Source organism: Rhinolophus hipposideros (genome assembly GCF_964194185.1).
Source record: "Rhinolophus hipposideros genome assembly, chromosome: 20".
NCBI classification, from domain to species: Eukaryota; Metazoa; Chordata; class Mammalia; order Chiroptera; family Rhinolophidae; genus Rhinolophus; species Rhinolophus hipposideros.
This window is the reverse complement of record NC_138066.1, coordinates 32,985,191-33,006,453: the sequence shown is the minus strand read 5'-3', so window position 1 is coordinate 33,006,453 and position 21,263 is coordinate 32,985,191. Positions and strand designations below refer to the sequence as shown.

Below are 21,263 nucleotides of genomic sequence, written 5' to 3'. Positions count from 1 at the left end.
CGCTCCCTGACTCCCTACCCTTCTCCCTAGGTCTGAGAAAAACTTGCATCCCTAGTGAGCAAGTCGGAATAGTATCAATTTCATTAACAAATACAGCAACAACACAAACAACAACCCCCTAACCACCACACCCCAGAAGTCTCTGCCCATCTCCGGTCCTGGGACCCTTACAGGTAGGTAGGAGGAGAACTCCCATCTGCAACTAGGTCCAGAGACCCTCTTTTCTATCCCAAATCTATATTGCCAATGTTGGCCTTGGGGCCTGATTTCTAACACCAACACTCTCCCAGCCAGTCTGGACTCACATATATTTGAAAAACCACACACACACAATTACATTGTAGTTATCTTTGCCAACAGAAGGTCCAATAGGAAATCGCAGACTCCCATCTGGGCAACCGGGACGACTGGAGTCTAGCCCTGGACCCACAGACAACCCTGCATGCGTGAGTAGGAACCCCCCCCCCCAACCCCCCAGCGTCAGGCAAGGAAGGACCTTTCCAAGTCTTGTCAAACGCCACTTTGTCAGGAGCTCCACGACCCATTCCAACTGGTCAAGCCCCTCCCCCACCCGATACCGCCTTCTCAATTCTCCCGCTCTCTGAAACCTGTCCAACTCCTCGGCTTTTAGGAATTTTGGGAGAGCAGCTGAGCTGGTCACCAGGCCTCTCGGCTGCTCGATACTTCACAAGGGATGAGGCCCAGGTGCCCGGAGCACCCCAAGAGAGAGGGATAGGAGGCAGAGCCACTGCGGGGCTGGGTATGTCTGATCCTAGAGACAGAGAGCGGAGATTTTCTCTGCGCGCCGGGCGCCGCCACCTGCCCTCGCCACCCATCCCATCCAGGCGCCGCACCTCCCAATCCAGCAAAATCCAGCCGTGATGGGTAGAGAACAAGGTTTATCAGCGATTCCCAAGACGGGTTTCAGCAGAGCAGGAGGCTGTCTCTCTCATCCACCCCCAGAAGAATACTAACACCAATACGCATAATAAAAATAAGAAAGGGCAAGCGCTCCGCGCGCGCTTCCCAAGCCACCTCCTTGCGCTCCCGGGTGGCTAGCCAGCTTGCCGGCCGCCTTCTCCCGGCAGCCACAGGTTGCTAGAGTGACCTCTCACTGCTCAGCGCCCCTCCGCCGCCCTGGGCGTGCCAGCCCGCGCGGAATCATCTACCTTCTGTAGGCGGGGAGGGAGGGACAGAGCCAGAGAGGGAAATCGAAGGGCCCAGGAAGCGAGCCCCCAGCCGACCCTTGCATTGCACCCGCAGCGGCGCGGAGGAGTGGAAGGCCCAGAGAGGGAGCGGGCAGAGTACTCACCCGCCGGCTCCCCGCGCCGCCCGGCCGCCGACCCGCCCGGGACCCGCTCGGCAACAGCTGAGCTCGCTCTTGTCCACTATTGTGTGTCCGGAAAACCGAACCGCGGCTGCGGGAAGAGGAGCTCAGGGCCCCTTGGAGGCCGGAACAAGACTTTTTTTTTTTTTTTGGTGTGTTTTTGTTTTTGAAGCGTAAGTTTTCGTATTAATCTCATACTTTGGCAGTCTTTGTTAAACAGCTAGGCGCGTCACGAGGCTCTCGAACATTTTAATAATTTTTAGACGCCGTGACCTGCGGTTCACCCCTCTCCAGGCCTCCCCCACGAGCAGGCAGTTACTATAATACGCTCGCGCACTTAGCTCGGTCATATTGAATTTTGCGCAAGTCATTACTTGGGAGAAAAATGACAGAGCAGGATTTTGGTTCAGCTCATCCTCTCTAGCTCACTTTTTGCCAGAACCTTCCCTTCAACCCAACCTCCATCCCCAAAAAATCCCATTCGGATAGAATTCAGCCCACACGGACTCAAATTTGATATTCCATCAAATTTGTCAGCTCTGGTTCCGAGAGGCAAAGAGAGAGAAGGTAGGATTCCATGGGGCTTCCCTTTGTGGCCTGTGAAGGAGGCTGGCACCTGGAGAAATGGAAATGTGGCCTTGGGGATCTGGATCCCAGAAAGCAGGCCTGAGAGAGAGTCCCCTTCTCTCCTGCCTCCCCTATAAATGGCTGCATTTGACAGGGCCTGTATCCCAACCTCGCAGCATACTCCATGTGCTTTATTCTCTCCCCCAATGTCATAAATACGTCCCATTTCTGCCAAAACTTTGGAGGCTCCAGGGCCCTAGGAATGACTACTCTACCAGGAGGTTGGGCGGTAAGATTTGGTCTGCAGGCCAGTAAGTTTGGGGAAGACAGAGAGAAATGCACTGGTCCAAGCTGACTTGGCTTTCAGAGGCTTTTATTCTCCTTTAAAACCAAAATACCCTCTCCGGTTTTTGTTTAAAAGCGTTTCTCATCTATACAGTAACTCCTTCGCCCACCCCCATCACCACCACCCCAAGGAGTTTCAGGGACAAATCAAGAAAGCATTAAAAATATTCAAAGGTTTCCTTTGGTTTGTCCCTCCAGGATTAGAATCCAGTGGACTGCCAACAACACATTTCCCCTTTCTCAATCCTCCCAGGGACCAGCAGAGGCAGATCAGGTAACTCCCCTTCCATCCAGTTCAAGTCTAGCGGGAGTGTCTGCAGGGTGGTAACCCCCTAGTACAGGGAGGTCAAGAGAGAGCTTCCCAAGGCACCTAGCTTGGCCTGGGATGGCAGTGGACTCTCCTTCCCCATCCTGAGGCCCTTCCAACGCAGGACATTGGGCTTCTCCAGTGTATCCCGCAGAATCATAAATTTGTTAACATTCTGTCCTGGGATGGAGGGGAAAGAGACGAAGGGGGAACAGAAGGAGATAGATTCTCCAGTTCAGGCTTTGACCTCTACCTCCTCTGGACCCCAGGAATTCCTTCCTGGCCTGACTCCCCAGAGAAACTTTCCTGAAGGCTGAGTAGAAATGGGGACCCACACCCAGTTGGTTTAGTCAGAAGCTGGGGTCAAATCAATTTGAAATTTGACATTGAACCATTGTCTCTTCTGGCCATATTTCAAAGGACATCTTTATTAAAAACTCTCAGGTTATCTCTATCCTGGCAGGACAAACACCCACAGAGCACCTCCGATATTAACTGCTTAATAGAGAATATGATGACGTTTCATAACACAACACACAGTCATTTAAAGACCCCAAAATAGGCATACACCCTGGTGTTATAATTACAAAGTCTCTCTCAGCATGTTACTCATGAGCTAAGCTTAATGCATGGATTTAAGGTTCATTTCAGGTCATCTGTTTCAACTCCAGTTAAAATGCTCTCTGTGAGGCCTTTCAGTACTTTTCCTTCTCATTGCCTCTCCCTCCTCCAAATAGGAAGAGAGAGATTCTGGATGAACATACAAGGGGAGGTTTGGGAGAGTAAGAGAATTAACAAGCTAAACTTCTTTCAATATTCAAGTTCTTAAACCCAAGCAATTTGGAAAGAAAGATGGGAGTTTGGAAATCCTCCAGTTCTGGCCCATAGTCATGGACTCCAGCTGCCTGGACCCAGCCTGGAGGTTAGGAATTCCTGAAAAAATGCCTGCCTGGGGAGAGAGGGTTGGGGAGCCAGCTAATTGGCCCCTTTACGGGAAGCGGGTGGGGCTGACCTTGCTAAGACTCAGGCCTTCACCTTGGAAGCCTTCCTTGGCCCCACAAAAAAATCCTGCAAGGACGTGTGGGTAATTGGATTTTTTAAAATGTGTGCGGCTGGGTAGGTTTTAATTAAATTTTATATGGTGACTCAAAGGTTATCTTAGGGAGAGAAAATTGCAAAGAGGATTCGCCATACCCGGATCGCTCTCTTTTGTGCTGCTCCCCACCCAACCAGCGCCGTTTTTGAAGAAGGGATTCTTATTCTCCCAGTTCCTCCTTCCCCGGACATCTGCCTCTCCCCTCCCCAGCTCTGCTTCTCCACTTCCCCCCAGCCCACAAGCCTTCCTTACCTCGAGCATCCTTGCTCGCTCTCTTCTCTCTTCACACACACAGCCTCCTCCCCTCTCCCACCCCGCCCCCGCCGCTAGACGCCGCCATCGCCCGCTCACGCATGCGGTAAACTTTTGACCCTCCAACTTTGCGACCCCTCCGGCAATAACACTGGCCTCACCGCCCAGGGTCTCTTTCTGCTGCGCCGGCTGCAGAAATCCAAACGCAAAACATTTTTCCTGCCCACCCCCTCCCCCGCCACTAGGGGCCTTAGACTTGGGGAAGAGAAGTCTTTTGATTATTAAATAACTCCTTGAGAAAAGACACCAAACCCCACTTCCCGCATTGACCCCACTTCCCACATTTTCGCGGGTCTCTCATTTTAGGATGCTTAGGAGAGCTTCTGATGCCCCACCCCTCTCCATTCCTGTCCCCCACCGTGGGGATCGCTGCTGGCATGGAGACCCTTGGGGAGCAGTACAATGGTCTGACCTGGAGAAAGGTGTTTCTGAAGTAAAAAGTGGAGAGAGGTTGGAGCAAGGGTTCCTTGGGAGCGGAGGAGGGCGATACTCCCCACAGGGTTAAAGAGCGTTCAGTGTCCAGCCCTGCGAGGCCCGGCGGGCTCGGGGCCACCTTACGCGGCCGTGCGCTGGCGCCTCGCAGGCCCCAGCCTGGCTGTGAACTTGGTCTAAGGCGGACTCTACTGGCAACTCCGGGACGTTACAGCCTCTGCTTCTCCGCCAGTGCAGCGGCCGCTGGGGCGACCTGAGCTCTCTCAGTTTCCCCGGCTCCCAAATATCACTTCCCAGGCCCCCCACCTCTCACAAGGAAGAATTTTGTTCCTCCTTCCCTAGGGGCCCTTGCGAGTCGGAAAACAGCAAAGGTAGAACGAGTCAGAGAGAGACACCAGAGAGAAAGAGAATGAAACAAGCCTGCGGAAACTCCGGGAAATAGGGATTTTCCTTTCTGCTGCCTGCAACCCCTAAGAGGAGAGACATTCCCACACTGGGACTCTCCCTCCACTTCTCCCCTAAATGCTGCTTTCCAGGCTGAATCCCCTCCTTTCCACTTGGCCTGGGTCGTCTCTTGGCTAGGCAAGCCGGACGGGGGCCAATGAGGTACCTTTCCTCCCTGGATACATTCATCTCTAACCCACAGGGCTCCGAGGTCAATCAGGGATCGCTCCAGCCAAAGGCGGTCCTGAGCTCCGAGGCCGCAGCCAGGTCACAGCCTTGGGGCTCCACCCGAATCCACATGGAGAACAAGGCCAGAGCGCAGCCCAACATAAAAAAGAAGGGAGTGTTTCCTGGGAGAAGCTAGAAGATGCTGCAGAGTGTATTTTCCTCTCTGAAAGGGAATTTATGGAGAGAAGAGACAGGACAGAGGACGCCTAAAACAGAGAAACGGAGAAATAAGGGAGAAAGAGTAAAACTTTGAAGGTGGTGATATTCGGGGTCCGACAGGTCCCGAATTGCCCGAAGTCCAATCCTCTTCAGTCTCCTAAATCCCCCACTTTCTCTTGGAGCCCGAAATCTGGATCTCAGTAAGTTCTCCAAAATAAAGAATGCAAAATCCGCCTAAACCTGTCGGCATGACCCTGCCGGGGCCAGAGCTGGCGGAGGTAGCAGTGGCGGTGCGACCCGCAGCACGTAATGTATGCGGCCGCGGCTGGCAGCCCCAAGTAGGCCGGCGCTCCGGCCCCGTCTGCTGACCTCTGGGTGATCCCGGACTCTATGAATTATTGATGAGATATGAGCGTTGATTTCCCCTTTCAGGATGCAAACTCCATTATATTGTTAAAATGGCGATTTAATCGTTGAGAATAGCTTTGGTGTGGGTTTTTTCCCCCAACTCATTTGCGCCTCCTTCCTTTTCATTTAACTCTCTTAATTAAATCCTTTAACAGATTTTAATCACTTTTTGGAGGGAGGGGTAGAAGGAAGGGGAAAGCCATCACTACCCCACCACCAAACACTAAAACAAAACAAGTCCAAAACCAGTAAAAGATTCTACCTTGGGGAAGTTAAAAGAAACGTAGGGAGTCTGGTTACCCTCTCTAGAAAGGTCGCGCTGGAAACATCCACCAGAAGATCCATCCATCCAAGGGCTGGGGCAACCTAACTCTGACATGGAAGAGTCAGATCTCGGTGGTGTTTAATTGCACCATCACCACCCCCCTGGAGATTTGGTGTGGGGTCGGACTGTGGAGAGTTAAGTCAGGCTTATCCCGCTGAGAAGGGCAAGGACTTCAAGCTTGGGGATGGCCACATGATTCTTGTGAGGAACGACTCTCCAATCTGGGCCCCAGAGGTGCTTAGGAAAATATGTCTCTACTCCTTAAGAGGCCCCCATTTCTCCTCTCCCTTTCCCCAAAGAGCTGGTTTTCCCGGCGTTGTCTGGGTTAATTAATATGGATGGGTAACTGCGCCAAAGAAATCAATAAATCCCGCTGTGGGCAGATCCCAGCCTGAAATCCCATTACTCCTAGAATCTCCCAAAATGGAGAGAATGACCAGTGGTCTCTCCCCTAACAGAGGGGAGGGATTCTTGCCAGCACTGTCCTCCTTGTTTGGTCATCGTGGTTCCCAGCCTGGGGAGCCCATGCGCCTTCTCCTTTCTGTCCCAAAGGGACTGAATTTGGGGGAGTGTGCTCAGCGGGCTCTCTTCTCCCTTGCTCTGAATCCTTGGCCATGCGCCCCAGCATCCAGACCCCAGGAATAAAAGAACCAAGCCGGGAGAGGAGCTTCCACTTGGATCTTCTCCCCACACCTTGCCCCACCAACCCCTACTGAATACGTTCTCACAGCCAGGGAAGGGTTAAGTGTCCCCGCTGCAGTTATGGAGAGGAAGCCGATGAAATATGGGCGCTGGGAACTCCTAGCCCGGCTGGCTTTCCTGTTTACACTTCTTCATACTTCCTCCCACCCTGTGGCCGCGGAGAAACAAAACAAAACAACCAAATAAAACAAAACAAAAAATTCAGATTGTCTACTGAGTGGTGGTCAAGCTGGCATCGGAGGGGAAAGGGAAACTGCAGCCTCAAGGCCCTCTGCCACCTCCTCCGCCCTGCCGCAGGTCAGGGGTGCGCGGAGGCTGGGCGGCTGGGCGCAAGGATCTGGCCATATGGTACAAGCCTCCAGCTCAGAAGGTTGAGGCCTGGACCCATTTCAAGAGGGAAAGCGGGTGGGAGAGGACAGAGAGGAGCCGCTTTCCTGGAGAAGGTCTTGGGGAAGGCGGGAGGAGAGAGCGCGGGTCTGGGACAGACGAGAGTTCCTTTGCACCAGAAACCTCTTCTCACCTCTCATCCCCTCCCCCAACTCGTCCTTGTTGGGGTTCAAAAGAGACTGTTGCCCAGAGAGCCTGAAGTGGGGAAGAGCAAAGCCCAGCTAGGGCCTCTTCTCCAAGATCGTCTTAGAACCGGAGACCCTCCAAGGATTTTGGCCTCCGCTGTGAAATGGGCACCCCCGCCTGCCCACCCCAGGGCTGCTCTTAACCATTCTGGAAAATCTGTCAAGATATGCCCAGCAGATGTCCCTGGGCCGCCCATCCTACACACTCTTTATCAGAGTTCACAGAACTGACATGAGAGGGGGCAAAAAAATCTTCAGAGGTGGGCCTGGTGGTCTGGGGTTTCTGAGCAAGGGAGGCCAGGGGCACAATAGGATAGGGCTTCCCAGGAGGCCCGGGGCGGGATTCTGTTCCTACTGCAGGCTTCCTCTGCACCTCACTTAACTCATTTGCCTTGTCCAGAGTGGAAGCCTGTGGAAGCTTTGCCTGGAAATTTATTAGTATTTTATATGGTGTTGGGAACCCTTCAGGAGCTGAGCAGAGCCTCCTTCCCAGGAGATACAAATGTTTCATCATTCTTGGGGAGATATGCCTTCAAATCAGGGTGAGGACCCCAAGCTATCTGTCCTCTTTGCTCTCAAAGCCTGTGAAGGGTCTCCTGTAAGTCAGGCCTGGGCAGGGATTGAAGAACTCAGGGAACAGAGAGCAGCTTCAGGAGAGAGGCGAGAGAAAGAGAGTGGGAATGTCCTTTAATGAGAAATGGAGGGAATCTAGTGATCCTCTCCCTATCCCAAAGATCAGAAACCCCTTAAGGTGCCGCAAGTCCAATTCCAGGCACTATCCACAGGAATTGGTAAGCTGAATCAAGAGCTGGCGGGCTGGCAAAACCAGGAGTGACAGAGTGGTTGATCCTATAGGTCTTAAAACTGGGGAGTCAATTTGGTGAAGGGGTCTCTGATTTTTAGAAGATGGCTGACTGATCCTTAGAAAATAACAGGACCCTGAAGGTTAAATAATGAAATCCCTCTGGTGTGTGGTACCACAAAACACAGAGGCTTTTAAGGGTATGGTGGGGAGAGAAGAGGAAAGGAGAGGAGAGGAATGAAAGATAGCACCTTTCCAATTTTCTCTCCCAGCTCGAGTCCCCTTTTCCCTCCGGACAGCTGCAGGTCTATTTTCTTGAGTGAGTTTTATTTGTGGAAGGATTGCCATGGATCTACTTAAACACCTAACTCCACTAGGCAAGGGGAGAAGGTCTCCCCTTCCACCCATTTCTGGCCAGGAATTCGGTTTTGGATTTGAGGGGATTGCCCCCCTCTATCCGTTCCCCACTCTGACCTCAGGACCCTACTTAGAGCCAAGCTTGTGACCAACAGGCTAAAGTGGAATGCAAAAGCACCACGCTCCCTATCCTGGATAGCCCTGATGAGGCCGTGGAGAATGGAAGTTACCCCCTTTCATGGGGTTCAAAGATCTGAAAACCAGAAAGTGCCCCAGTACAAGGCAGCCCACAGCAGCTGGATTAGCCTTCCCGGCGCTTTTTCTCAGCTCAGATGTATCCAGATAAAAGTGCCCAGCGGCGCGCCCACACACACCCCTGACAAATGAATGTCATAAAGTTTCTTTCCTGGGGTTGGGGAGATGTCTGTCTGAAGATATCCAGCGGTGAAGTGGCCCCACAAGGGGCCCTTCTTTGAGCAGTACACACCCCTCCTTCTTACCTTCTAAATTTCCAAGGGCACTGAAGGAACCCATACAGCCTTTCCCCTACAACGAGTCAGACACTATTGCAAATAAAAAACAGGCACCCCAACCACTGAGGCCTTATTGAACTGGGTGCCCCCACTTCAGACACCCAACTTGTCAGAACTTGGTGCAAAAAGCGGACTAAATTTCCCCCACTTATCCTACATCCCTGCCAGAGGCAAGATTTCCTTCCCCAGTTCCCCGCCCCGAAATTGCAAAGGGAAAAAGTGAAAGCTGGAAGCAACTTACTGCGGGAGTGCTGGGCCTGGGAGTGCTGCCGACACTGCCTTCTGGGCTGGGAGAGCCCTCACCTACCTCTGCCCCCTTCCCCACCACAGCGAGCAGTTAAAGTGTCACTTAACATTCTGGAGAATGTGAAATATACCGCGCGGTGTCAACTCCCCAAAACCATAAAACTAACTTTATGGACCTCACGTGACTTTCTCGAGCCAGTGAGGGGTATCTGTCTGACTTCTCGGCGATTTTTACGATCTAACTTCAAGATAAAACCCCTATCCATTTGACATCTAAATGTCATAGCGACTTTTGGGATAGTTTGCTATGGACAAAGGGGGACAAAGTCAAGGGGTGAGGGGGGAAGGAGGGCCCAGTAGAGCCTCCACGACCCTCGGCTTTCTCCTCACCAGCTTCCCCTCCCCCCAAGTCCTGTAAGAAGTTGGGCCAAGCTGGAAGGGATTGAACGGGTAAGTGTCCAGACTTGACTCTTGTGCTCAGGGTGGAGGCTGAATTGGATGGAGAAGGACTGGGCCCTGGCCCTAGGCCAGTTTGGCTGTAAGGGGAACAAGGGGTCTTTCAGGAGGGACCCCAACTCCTAATCAAGAGGGAAGGTCAGGCTGCTGGAGAGAGGGAGCCCTGGATAGGTGCAGAGAAGACTGAGAGTGAGAGGAAATCTTTGAAATCTAGTTGATTTTTTCCCCCTTATTGGGTGGCAGAGCTGAATTCGAAGCAGGGGACAGAGGGGTTGGGTAGGCCTGTACCACTCTCATCTGTCCAGGAGCTTCCTGCTCAGGACTTAGGCCCAAATTACTTTCCCTGAAGAGGTTTCCTGACACTTTTCTGGCTGGCTGTTGGAAGGCCAGGGTGGAGTCCAGCTCAGCTTTTCCCTTGCCCCAGCCCCACATAGGGTTTCTGGGCCTCTCAGTCTTCTAGGCATGAAAGCCTGTCCTCTGGTCCAAGCACCACTGACCAAGCCAGGGACTTAGGTGGCTGAGAGGGGCTGCTGGTGAGCTTTCCCTTCTCTAGATCTATCAAGAATGGTCTAGGGTGTGCCCTCTGACGGGAGACGCAGGCTCCCAGAGAAAAGACAAGTGGAAGGGCGGTGGAGTAGGGGAAACATTTATTTGACTTCAAGGAAAGCTACAAACAAATACCAAAAGCGAATCACTGAGACAGGCTGGGCAAAGACAGATTTCACATGTAACACAGCATCCACTCGCTCACTACAAATGGACTTGGAAGCGAAATGGGTTAGGGGGAAAGGGATGGGTCTGACCCAGACTACCCCCATATTTACAAGCTTTGGGCCCTCTACGCCAGACCCATGGATTCACAGAGAAATACACAAGACATTTTACACTGAGGATTATTTTTGTTTCCGTACACTCCCAGATCAGGCCTTGTGGGGCCTACCCAGGTGGCAGGAAATCAACTCTTACTATTTACCTTCCCTCTTCTCAACATCACCCCTTTGGTCCTCCCTGGCTGCTTCCCACCCCAGAACCAAGCCACTGGAAGACTTGGGCCCAGGGAATAGAGAGGGAGGAGGAAGAGGAGGGTGGAAAGAGACAGTCATGGACTCCATCTCCGAGGCCAGCTCAGCTGGGCCCCAGTGCTGCGGCACCACCCCACCTCAACTGCTGCCCCTTAGAGAAGTTTCAAGCTGAAACTCAAAATACAGCGATCATCCTTTTATAAATAAGTTAGAAGAACAAGATGGGGAGGGGAAAGTTCACATTAAACATGCGAGTTTCTTTTCTTCCTGGGGGAAGGAGTGCAACCACAGACACGAACATTCAGAAACACTGGTGGATTTGGGATGAGTGGAGGGGAGTGAGGAGCATGGAGGGAAAATAATAATTATCATTATTATTAACAATAATAACAAGATTAACCAGTCCAGGAGAGAGGGAGCCACAGGAAGACCTAAGACCAAACGAAAAATCGTAACACAAGGCCAGAGCAAGGCAGGCTCGTGGGAACCGGTCCTCAGCGGGCAACGGCAGCGCGGGGAGGCTCAGAGGGGCCGGGGCTGGGGGCGGCACGGGCTCTTGGGCCGCCCAGGACTCCTCCCGGAGGGCTCAGGGCTGGAAGGCGCTGCCGGCTGTAGCCAGGCTCATACTTTTCAGTTTGTTGTCTTTCTTCCACTTCATGCGCCGATTCTGGAACCAGATCTTGATCTGGCGCTCGGAGAGGCAGAGCGCGTGGGCGATCTCGATGCGCCGCCGCCGCGTCAGGTAGCGGTTGAAGTGGAACTCCTTCTCCAGCTCCAGGGTCTGGTAGCGGGTGTAGGCGGTCCGGGCCCTTTTCCCGTCTGGCCCGGTCATATCTGGAGCAGACAGAGTAGAGCCCGTGAGGCAACGTTATTCCGGTTAAAGGAGGGGGCACTGGGTGGGAGGGGGCGTGGAGCAGGACCCAGGCGTCCCCGGCCCCCAGCTCACTGCAGCTCCAATCTTCCCCACTCCAGACGCCCCGCATCCAAGCTCCCTTTCTGCACCCCCTTCTCCTGCAGACCCCACTTCTGCCAGCAGCGAAAGCACTCGGCTTTGTCTCTGTCTCCCTCCCTGTGCCTCACCCTTGGCTGGGCTCAGGCGGCCGCTGGCCCCGGGAGGGAGGAGAGCGCCTGCACTCTTGCCCTGGAAAGCTCGTTTGACTGCTTGCCCCTTCTTTGCTGGCGGCAGTCTCAAATTTTCGGGGGTAAGCAGGACCCTTCCCCATCTTATATAAACCCGATCCTTCATTTGAAAGCTAATACAAGCTGGGCGAATAAAATCTAAGCCGAGTCTGGGAACAAATTATTAAAAATATTCCTCCCCCAGCTAAAGACCTTCTTTGGCTCTGTCCCTCGAGCCATGAGGACCCTCTTAGAGACTTCTCCTCTCTAGAAAAAAATAATAAATCTATATTCGAGGAAAAGCCAAGCTCTCCTTGCCCTCCCCCCTCCCCCAAACGCAGAGAAGACAAAAAAAGAGCGAGAATTACCATGGCTGATGTGAAGCTTCCTCATCCAGGGGAATATCTGCGGAGTCTGCCCCTCGGGTGCGGCTGTGGAGGTGGCCATGGGTTCTGGCTGTGCCCGAGCTAGGCTCGGGCTGCTTAGCTGGCTCGCCGCTTCCTCAGGCTCCGAGGACGCGCTGGCCTCATCTATTTCGGTGAAATTGGCGCTGGAGCTGGCCGGGGTCGCCTGGTCGGAGGGGGACGAGGCAGAGGGCTTGGCGCCGTGGCTGTCGCCGTTGGTGCAAGGCAGGGACTCGGGCGAGGACAGGGAGCAGCTCGACGCCGCTGGCCTGAAGCGGGGCTCCTGGGCGGGCGCGGGGAAGGCGCGCGAGCTCTCGCCCACCGCCCCAAAGTGGCTGGAAGAGGCCGAGGAGCGGTTGACGCTGAGGTCCATCCCATTGTAATTGTAGCCGTAAGAGCCGGTGTGCATGGCAGCGGGATCCCTGTAAGAGCCGCTCAGAGAGCTGCCACTGCCATAATTTAGCAACTGATAGTCCGGGCCATTTGGATAACGCCCCGAGAAGGAGTTTACAAAGTACGAGCTCATTTGGGTGATTTTGGAGGGCTTGATTTGTGGATCGTGGTCGTTATAACCCTGTGCTTCACGATTTATGATGTATTAATGAATTATAGCGATGCACTGTACTTCGTTTTGCTATGTATGCGGCCAAATATGGGGGGGGGGCTGGAAGGGGGATGGGGGGGCGTTAGGGAATCACGTGCTTTTGTTGACCAGTCGTAAATTCTCGCTGATGACCTCAAGAGGTAATTCATGCTCTATGGTTACAAATAATGACGATCCGAGAATCGTTAGGGCCGATTCAATGCGAGCCTCCGAGAGAGGGGGAAAAAAGAAGGGGGAGAAACAGGGAGAAGGTTGGCGGTGGCCTCTGAGCAGAGCGCGCCACCTCCCGGTGATCGGCGGGAGCGCGGGCCCCAGACTGCCATGGCGGCGACGACTGCCTCCCTGCTGGCTCCCCGCAACCGCCAGGCGAGAAAGAAACCCGGCCTAGGCTCACACGCAGGGTTGAGTCTTTTAGAAGAGGGACCGGTTGAGCCTTTTTCCGCTTTCCTGAGAGTGGGATAACTTCTATTTATGTTCTTCTCCCTGTCATTATTATTTTAACTCTGGATGAGATGATCAAACATTGAGTTGCTTTTCCCTTACCCGCGTTTTGCAAGTCTCTGAGTTGGGGGTGGACATGAGGGAGAGGGTTGAAAGAGGTATGTGAAAAACAATTATTGCTACGGGGTCCTCCCCCTTCTCCCGCGAGCTGCGGCTGGTCTTCCTAACGGGGCTGCCGTGGCCCACTCACAGCGCCCAGGCAGAGCCGGCAGGGCTGGGCCAAGGGTTCAAAGGAGAAACTTTCGCTTCCCCTATGTCCCTTAGAAGTTTGGAATCCTCTTCCGGACCTCCTCCTCATCCTTAACCCGGCCTGCGGAATGGCAGAGCAGGATAGGGATCCCAGAGAACGAGCACGCCCGGGGTTAAGAGGCCTAGCTGTGGGGAAAACGGTAACGGCGACCGCGTCGGTGTCCGGGGTTTGCGTGGCAATGTGGTTTTCAGAGTTCGGGATCAAGGCAGGATCCTTTCTCCTCCTCACCAGATACCGGCTCTTCCGTCGGGAGGCCCCGCTCGACGACCCTCGCGGGCTTGCGGGTAGTGTCAGAATGTGCCCAGCGGCCAATGCCTTCCCCAGGAAGGGGTTCCGAGGACCGGCGGCGCCTTGCTGAGTGCATTGCGCAGCCAAAGATCGCTGCAGCTGGGCCCCTTCTGCCGGGCGGCTATTTTCTTTAAAAATAAAAAAAGGAGAGAGGGAGGAGGAAGAAAGGAAAACAGTGTCCGCAGCTTGCCGCCTGGGTGTGGGTGGGAGAGAATGGTCGTTTTTGTTTGAGGAGATGAGACCAAACTGCCCGATCACCTGGCTTCCTACCCTCAGGTCTCCAACGAACAGGGGAAAGTCGTGCCCTTCAGCCACGCCTGCCTATGGCTTCGCATTCTCCTACTCCTCGCTGAGCTCCTACTCGAGGCAGGAAGCTTTCAGCTGTGGGTGGAGAGATACCCCGCGACCCTGATTTGGTCTCCGGAGCCACAGGCCAGGAGCCGAGGGCCAAGGCCGGCGGTGGACCAGGCCATGTGGGCAGGCCAAAGGCCACGACCCGGGTGAGCGGGAGGACAGAAAAGCGCTTCTCAGTCTACAGATCCGCCTGGCTAAGTCTCTGCAGGGACTCCTGGCGAGGAGGCCTCTGTGTTGTCCCTCGTGCCAGGGACAAACGAGGAAAAGCTAGAGAACAGGAGGGAAACGACCTTTCTCAGTCCCCCAAGACTGCCCTTGGAGAGGCCATTCTGAGCCTCAGTACCCGCGAGGCGCAGCGCAGGAGCATGGGCAGGACGGCTCCAGCCTTTATCTCAACTGTAACTTCCGAGTCCTGTCGGGCCCGCTGGGGCCTACCAGACTCCTGCCTTTGCTGCGGAGTTTCCGGCGAGGGACCACAGGGTGGCTGTAGGGGTGGGGAAGTGACAGGGGAGGAGCAGAGGTGACTGAGCGGCGAGTTTTTACTTCTTTATTATCATCATTAATAATAATATTAATATTATTACCGAAGTATTTCACGTCCCGAGCTAAGACAAGACTACAAACACAACACATAGAAAATTAATAAAATAGAACTTTGTTTTCTTCTGAGGCTCCTCTTCTTACTTCTAGGTAGTATGTGCTCCTTCCAGTGGCTTTGGGGGGTAGGGGGTAGGAGAGAGGTCTGGGGTTAGGGAGTCTTCGAGGCCCCCGCTGAGGGGACTGCGAAGCTACCATTGAAACCGTGCACGGGGGACATGGACGAAATGAGACGCGACACGGACAAGAGTGTTTTTTGCTCTGCTTCCAGGAAACATCAAGTGAGTCCGGTCCTCAGTTCTCACGGGTTGGAGGGGGGCTGATCGGGCTGAGGCGGGTTCCACGCGGATAGAGGGGGCGCACGGGGTGCTGGGTGGGCTCAGGAGGCACAGCCTCCCGGCTCACAGCGAGAGCTCTGCAGGTGGGGGCGTCCAGGAGAGCGCTGGGCCCCACCTGTCTGTGCTGGAGAGCAGGTCCCTGGGCTCCCCCGCCTGCAGAGCCTTCTCGGGGCTCTCCGATGCCCACGGCTGCCCACAGGCCTCTCCTTTCGCGTCCCCCCTCCCTTTCCAGCGCCTTCACTCCGCTGGTTTTTCTTCCTCCTCCTCCGCACTGAGCTGAGAGGCGCTGAGCAATTTGCTCTCCTTTTTCCACTTCATGCGCCGGTTCTGGAACCAGATCTTGATCTGGCGCTCGGTCAGGCACAGGGCGTGCGCGATCTCGATGCGCCTCCGCCGGGTCAGGTAGCGATTGTAGTGAAACTCCTTCTCCAGCTCCAAGGTCTGATAGCGCGTGTAGGTCTGGCGGCCGCGCCGACCGCTGGGCCCAAAGGAGGAACCTGTTACGCAGAGAAGAGATGCTGAGGCCTGAGGTCACTAGGGCTAGAGTCCCCCTCCCCCACTCGACTCTCAAACAAGGACTCCAGCCTGTCCCGGGATGCCCTTCAATCTCACGTTCCCTGCCCACCCCCCTCACCCTCCAGCGCCCCCTCCAGATTCCCTCCGGGTCTCCTAGGCCTGCGATTCCGGTCTAGACTCATGGTGGGGGATGGGAGGAGCAGTTTAAAATCCCACCTGAGTCTAGGGGGAGGGGCTGGGAAAGTATACTGGCCAGGTGTGTCTCTTCCTGGCCGGATCTTTTTCCCCCCATCTTTCTAGCTCCCCCACTACCGTGTGATAGATTCCAGCCCTTAATCCGTAATGACGTGGATCGATCCATAGTCGGCATTAACGGCTCCTCACTTTCGTGTCCCGCTAATGGACATCAATTTGGGACTTAAGGCCGACAAATAATCCAACCTGAGACCCAGGCGCCTGCTTCTGCCACTTTCCCCCTCCGCCCTCTAGCCCGCTCTTTCTTCCCCTTATTCTCCCTCCGTCTTCTGACTACCGCCCCTTTCCTGGTTCCTCATCTTTCCCCAACCCCCCACCCCCAGGGAGACACTGTCCGGGACAAGTCCACTCTCCCTCGCCAGCGTCACGCTGCCCCCCTTCCCGTGACGCACTCGGTTTTTAATGGAACAGTCTTTGGATGGGGGACCCTACGAGGTCTGGGGGCGCAAGGGAAAAAGCCAAGCGCATGACTGCGGCCCTTGCCCCCTGCCCTGACTCGCAATCCCTGCTCTGGCCTGCCACCCCCGAGAGCCCACTCGCTACCCTGTCTCCGAGTGCGGCTGGGACTTTGCAAACTTTGTAGCAACTGAGGGTGAGAGGACAGTGCAGAAGCCCCAGTGCAAGCGCCCCATCTCCCCTTCATTCCTAACTTAGACGCCCACCCCGCATCCAGTTGGAGAATGGAGGGGTTGCTACTTCTGTCTCCCGAGGTGGGGGCCCGCAGGGGTCGCAGCGACGGCGGAGTCTCACTCACTGTTGCACGAATTCATCCGCTGCATCCAGGGGTAGACGGGCGTGGAGCACTTCTGCTCCTCAGGCTCGCCGAACACGCTCTTGTCCTGCGCACAGTCGGATTTCCGCGGCTCCGGGTGGAAGGGGGGCGGCTCGTCGGCGCCCGAGAGAGCGCAGGCCGACTCCTTCTCGCGGTAGAAGGCCGGCGCCGGGCCATAGTCGCAGGGCGCCGCTCGGCCATAGCCGCCGCCCGCCGGCGGGTAATAGGAGGAGGCGGCAAAGCCCTTGTCCTGGCCGGGCCCGGGCCCATAGGGCGCAGGGTAGTGCCTCAGCGGGTCCGCATAGCCCGACGAGTAGAGCGGTAGCTGGCCCAGGAAGGACTCCTGTCCGCTGGCCAGAGTGACGGGGAAGGTGGAGTTCACGAAATAGGAACTCATTGGGAGGGAGGCGCGCACGGCCGCTGCTGCTCCGCCGGGTTTATGATTTGTTGTGTTTTATAGTCCGAGCGCCGCGCCTATTAGTAGTATATCTGAGATTGGGTTTTAGCTGAGGGGGGATGGCGAGGTGCCAGTGAGGGCCAGAAGGAAATACAACCATCTGATCCAAGACTGACCAATGGCAGAGGCAGGAATTGTCAAATAGCACCCAGGAGGAGCGCAGCCGGCACGAGGGACCCGCGCACAAACCTATCAACCTTTTTTTCCTCCTTCTCCTTTCTCTCTCTCTCCCCACAACCCGACGCGTCCTGTTCCACCTACGTAGGATCTGCGAAAGAAGCGTCTGTGCCTTTGAGGGAGGAGGGAGCTTTGGGTTGAGACCACCCCACTCCCCAGTGATTAAATAAATATAACCTCCCCTCCCCACGCAGAATAGGGAAAAGTTAATTGTGTTTTCAGAAAAGTTAACCCCTGCGTTGCTTGAGTCCCATTCCCTCAAAGGAAGGGTGGGTAACCATCCCTGAATCTCAAATTTCAATCTGGCTAGAAGGGAACTAAAGGAGAAGGTTTGTTTCTAGGGTTTTGTGTTGGTCGAAGGGGAGAAGAGTTCTCTGCTACTTAGCATTGTCTTCAGAAAGAGAGTCGAAGAAGAAACCCAGGTTTTGAAAACCGTTTTTTTTTTTCTGTTTCTCAGATTTTCTCTGTCTCCTCCAAGCCCAGGGTTATTATTCCTGCTTCTCCACAACTCTTATGGTCTGAGGGGCAGGCCAGAGCCTGCTGCCCAGAAGACCGGAGGGCAGGGAAACAGGAGGAGGGTCTTCTCCCTCTGGCTCTGCGGCTAGGCTAGGAGCTTTTTTGGAAGGCTATGGTTGCTGCTGCCCAAGACATCTCGCCTGGTTCGTATGCACCACTTGCTCTTGGCACAGGGAGGAGCACTGGAGAAAGGGATTAGCCCTCTCCTCACTTAGGGATATGGAAAGGAGGTGTGAGGGGTGACCCCCAGCCTAGATTTTCTGATCCCTATCCTGCCAGCAACCCTCACTCCACCCCCACGTCTTACCCAAAAGATATAAGAATATCCTGAGCTACAGAGTCTTAGGAATCAAGGTTGTCTCAGAAAGTGGGTATAGGGAAGAAAGTGGTCCTCCAATTTAGGGTCCTCAAACCCTGCTGATATTTGAGGCGATCAGAGACCACTAGGAAGAGAGGAGCCCTTGCAACTTTTCCAAGTCTCTTCAGAAGCTGGAAGTTCTTTTTTAAATCAATTATTTCCCAAGACTTGATTATGGTTTGGTTTTATAAAGAGGGAAGGGTGTTTGGGTCCTCCTTGCGCCTTAGCAGGCAGCTTACCACTATGAGCCTGCATCCCCTCTCCAGATGCTCACCACCCTTCTGTCTCAGTATTTGTATAATCCTTCCCACATCTCATGTTTGTATCACCAGCTTTGCTGTGTGTGGTTCAAGTTTGGGTGTGTGAGAGAGTATATGTCTCTGGCTCTCTCATCTAAGGAAAATCAACATTGAAGCCAGGCTGGAGGCCTGAGCCACAATGTGTTTTTCAACATTCTAACATGCATGTGGTGGCCAGGCAGTACAAGGTGAACTACCTTTGGACCTGGAGCCAGGAATGGGCCAGGTTGTGGGATAAAATCTGATAAAGGGCTAAGCTGAGCTTCCTCTCTACCTTGCCTTTTGGGTTCCGTTTGGTGGGCCAGCTCTGGCCACTAAAGATGATACAAGACACTAGGGAAAATAGTAGAGGGCTGAGGTTGGTGACTAAGGGCAAGAACGCAAATGGTTGTAAAGTGGCCTACAAGGCTTCCTGAATTCAGGACAACTTCTAGGCTCCACTTTCAGAACCAAGTGGTGATCCCTTCCCAGCCTAATTCTATGGCCATTTTATCAAGATTTAAGAAAATAAACTAAAGCCTCCTAATGAGGGAGAATCATAAATGCTCCAATCTAGCTGTGATTGGGCCCACTCCTGAAGAGGAATGGGGAACATTTCGGCAGGGGGAGCAAGATGGGAGAGTGCCTAGGTACACCTCCCCCTTCTCTGCCACTGAGGCTGGACCTTGGGCCTCAGCCCTCTCTGCCTCCTTCCTGACCACAATGTCCTCATCTTAGGACTGGAAGGTTTGGGCTTGCGTGTGGAGCCTAGACAAAGTAAGGTTCCCCTGTGATATAGAAGCAGGAAAATAATTGCCTTATCCTTAGAGTCATAGCCCCAAATTAACCTCACCTCTGCAGGTTGCCTGTCCTGAGATGGAGCCGCAAAGGCAGGGCCTGGGCGCCTGGAGTCCGGCATGAAAGGAAATAGCGCCTCATCGCTCTTATCTAAGCTCAGAGGTATTTATGAGCGTTTATTCCTCTGATCCGTTTGTTTGGGAGAAAGAGCAGGCGGGCAGAGCTGGGCCAGAGACCGCCTGGTTTCTGGAGCCAAATCTCTAGAATCTGTCTGTGGTTCGGTCCACTGCCGCCCACGTCTGTCTGTCTCCAAGGGGGGATATGTAAATACACAGCAACACAGCCCATCTGCCAGTGTGGGGTGTCTCTCTCTGCCTCCATGAGATAGCGTGTGTATGGGGAGGTGGATATAAATGTGTACCAAGTCTTGAGTATACAACAGAAGGATGGTACAGAAACCCCACAGGCAGGATTTATAATTGTAGTTTTCTGTGCTGCAAATCTACGCTCCTGTGGATGCACACATTCCAGCTCCCAGGGAAATGTCTTGGTTGTGTTCAGCTCAGGAGTAAAATTCTCCTGTACCAGCAACCTCAAGGAGGGGTATTTGCCTGTATGTATGTGGAGGGGAGGGGAGATTGAGACATTGTCCAGGCTTCCCTTCTCCTCTCAGCTACAAAGCTTCCACCACCTCCAGCTCTTTGGATTGTGGGCACCTTCCCCCACCACATTCCCAACTCTGACAACGATGCCGCGAATTAAAACATCACAACCCAAATCTGTGATCCTCTGGATTTCAGGAACATAAGTGTTCAATGTGGTCTCTCCCAACCTTTGGGAGCTGTTTCGATGGGACAGGCCCTTAAAATGGGCCGGTCCAGAGCGGTACAAAGACATAATTTCCATTATGCAAATGAGCGGCAACGTCCCAGCTTTACCGGTGGGGAGGGCGGCGCTCAGCTCGCTCTCCCTGTTCCCACCCCCTCAGGTCTGCCGGCACCCTAAGAGCCCTGAAGTGTTTCAACACTGTACCAGATGCCTTCCCTTCCATATCTGTCCTTTGGATTGCCCACAAGAAAAAAATCCCCGAGGGGCCCACGACTTTCGGGGCGTGCTCCCTCGGGGCCTCCCGCACTGGGCCGGGCCTTCTATTCGCCAGGAAGTCATTCTCCCTGCGGAAAAGCTGAAAGGGCTTCTTCCCCTGCGGCCCAGACTCACCCCGCGCTAACGGCGCGGGGACGACAGCCGCCGTGTTTGCCCCCAGCACCGCTGGGCCCCTGGACCTCGGCAGCTCCTGCAGCTCCTGGGCCAGACCCTGGTAACACCTCGGCCTGCCTGGCACGACAGGCAATTTCCTGGAGCCCCCGCCCAGGAACCAGGGCCACAGCACCTTGAAAGGAATGACCAGAGCTTCCTCCTGCGGCTTGAAAGCCCGGGCTAATCAGTAACCCGTGAGACAGGGGCCAATATTCAAACGCGGCAGCAGAGGCGAGGACCCCCGCCCTCGCCACCCCTTCTGGGAAAGCGGGTGTGAAGGGTCCGGCAGGAACGGAAATTACGATGGTTTGGTTCCTTAATGATTGGTGTCTACTCCTACTCCCAATTTTCCCCAAAAGCATATTTGTGTCGATTTCGCTTGAAACGATCGAGAATGAGGGAGGGGCCCACACTCACTCGCAGACACCATCAGTTTCCAGAAAACTCGGCTCAATTCCTTCATCACGGACTCACCGGCCAAGGGACTGGCCAAGACCCACAAGCCAACCGGGAGAACACAGACCCGGTTGTCTTTTGACAACCGAGTGGAACTGCCGGGCCGGCGCCTCCTCAGCTGGACCCTCCCTTGGCCGAAAAGAAAACCAAATAAACCATGAACAGCCTTGGCCTCGGATCTCGGAGCGGCCCGGATAATCCCCTCTCCCACCTGCGGTGGGGGGGTGGGGGCTCACGACAGTGATTCCCCAACCCTTCGTTTCAGGGCCCCCTGCCCGCGGGATGCAGTATTAGTCCTCTTTAAATATCTCCTAGGAAAAACTGCTTC

The 21,263-nt window shown here is 54.3% G+C and overlaps 2 protein-coding genes across 2 annotated transcripts; both read right to left on the bottom strand.

The window, feature by feature from the left end:
- Nucleotides 1-10,243: 10,243 nt before the first annotated feature.
- On the bottom strand, nucleotides 10,244-14,855 carry HOXB5 (homeobox B5). Its single transcript, XM_081028288.1, has 2 exons — nucleotides 12,128-14,855; nucleotides 10,244-11,474 (listed from the first exon to the last, which is right to left on the bottom strand). Exons 1-2 carry the CDS (start codon nucleotides 12,687-12,689, stop codon nucleotides 11,227-11,229), a joined length of 810 nt encoding a protein of 269 aa, XP_080884414.1. The 5' UTR covers nucleotides 12,690-14,855; the 3' UTR covers nucleotides 10,244-11,226.
- HOXB6 (homeobox B6) lies at nucleotides 14,687-19,949 on the bottom strand. Its single transcript, XM_081028289.1, has 2 exons — nucleotides 16,621-19,949; nucleotides 14,687-15,592 (listed from the first exon to the last, which is right to left on the bottom strand). Exons 1-2 carry the CDS (start codon nucleotides 17,033-17,035, stop codon nucleotides 15,333-15,335), a joined length of 675 nt encoding a protein of 224 aa, XP_080884415.1. The 5' UTR covers nucleotides 17,036-19,949; the 3' UTR covers nucleotides 14,687-15,332.
- Between the last annotated feature and the right edge of the window lie 1,314 nt (nucleotides 19,950-21,263).

Excerpts from the sequence above, each read along its gene's own strand:
- HOXB5 (XM_081028288.1), bottom strand. The coding sequence starts at position 12,689 with ATGAGCTCGTACTTTGTAAACTCCTTCTCGGGGCGTTATCCAAATGGC. Across the intron at positions 11,475-12,127 it reads GAAGCTTCACATCAGCCATG|ATATGACCGGGCCAGACGGG; the intron begins GTAATTCTCGCT and ends TGTCTGCTCCAG.
- HOXB6 (XM_081028289.1), bottom strand. The coding sequence starts at position 17,035 with ATGAGTTCCTATTTCGTGAACTCCACCTTCCCCGTCACTCTGGCCAGC. Across the intron at positions 15,593-16,620 it reads GCGGATGAATTCGTGCAACA|GTTCCTCCTTTGGGCCCAGC; the intron begins GTGAGTGAGACT and ends TCTGCGTAACAG.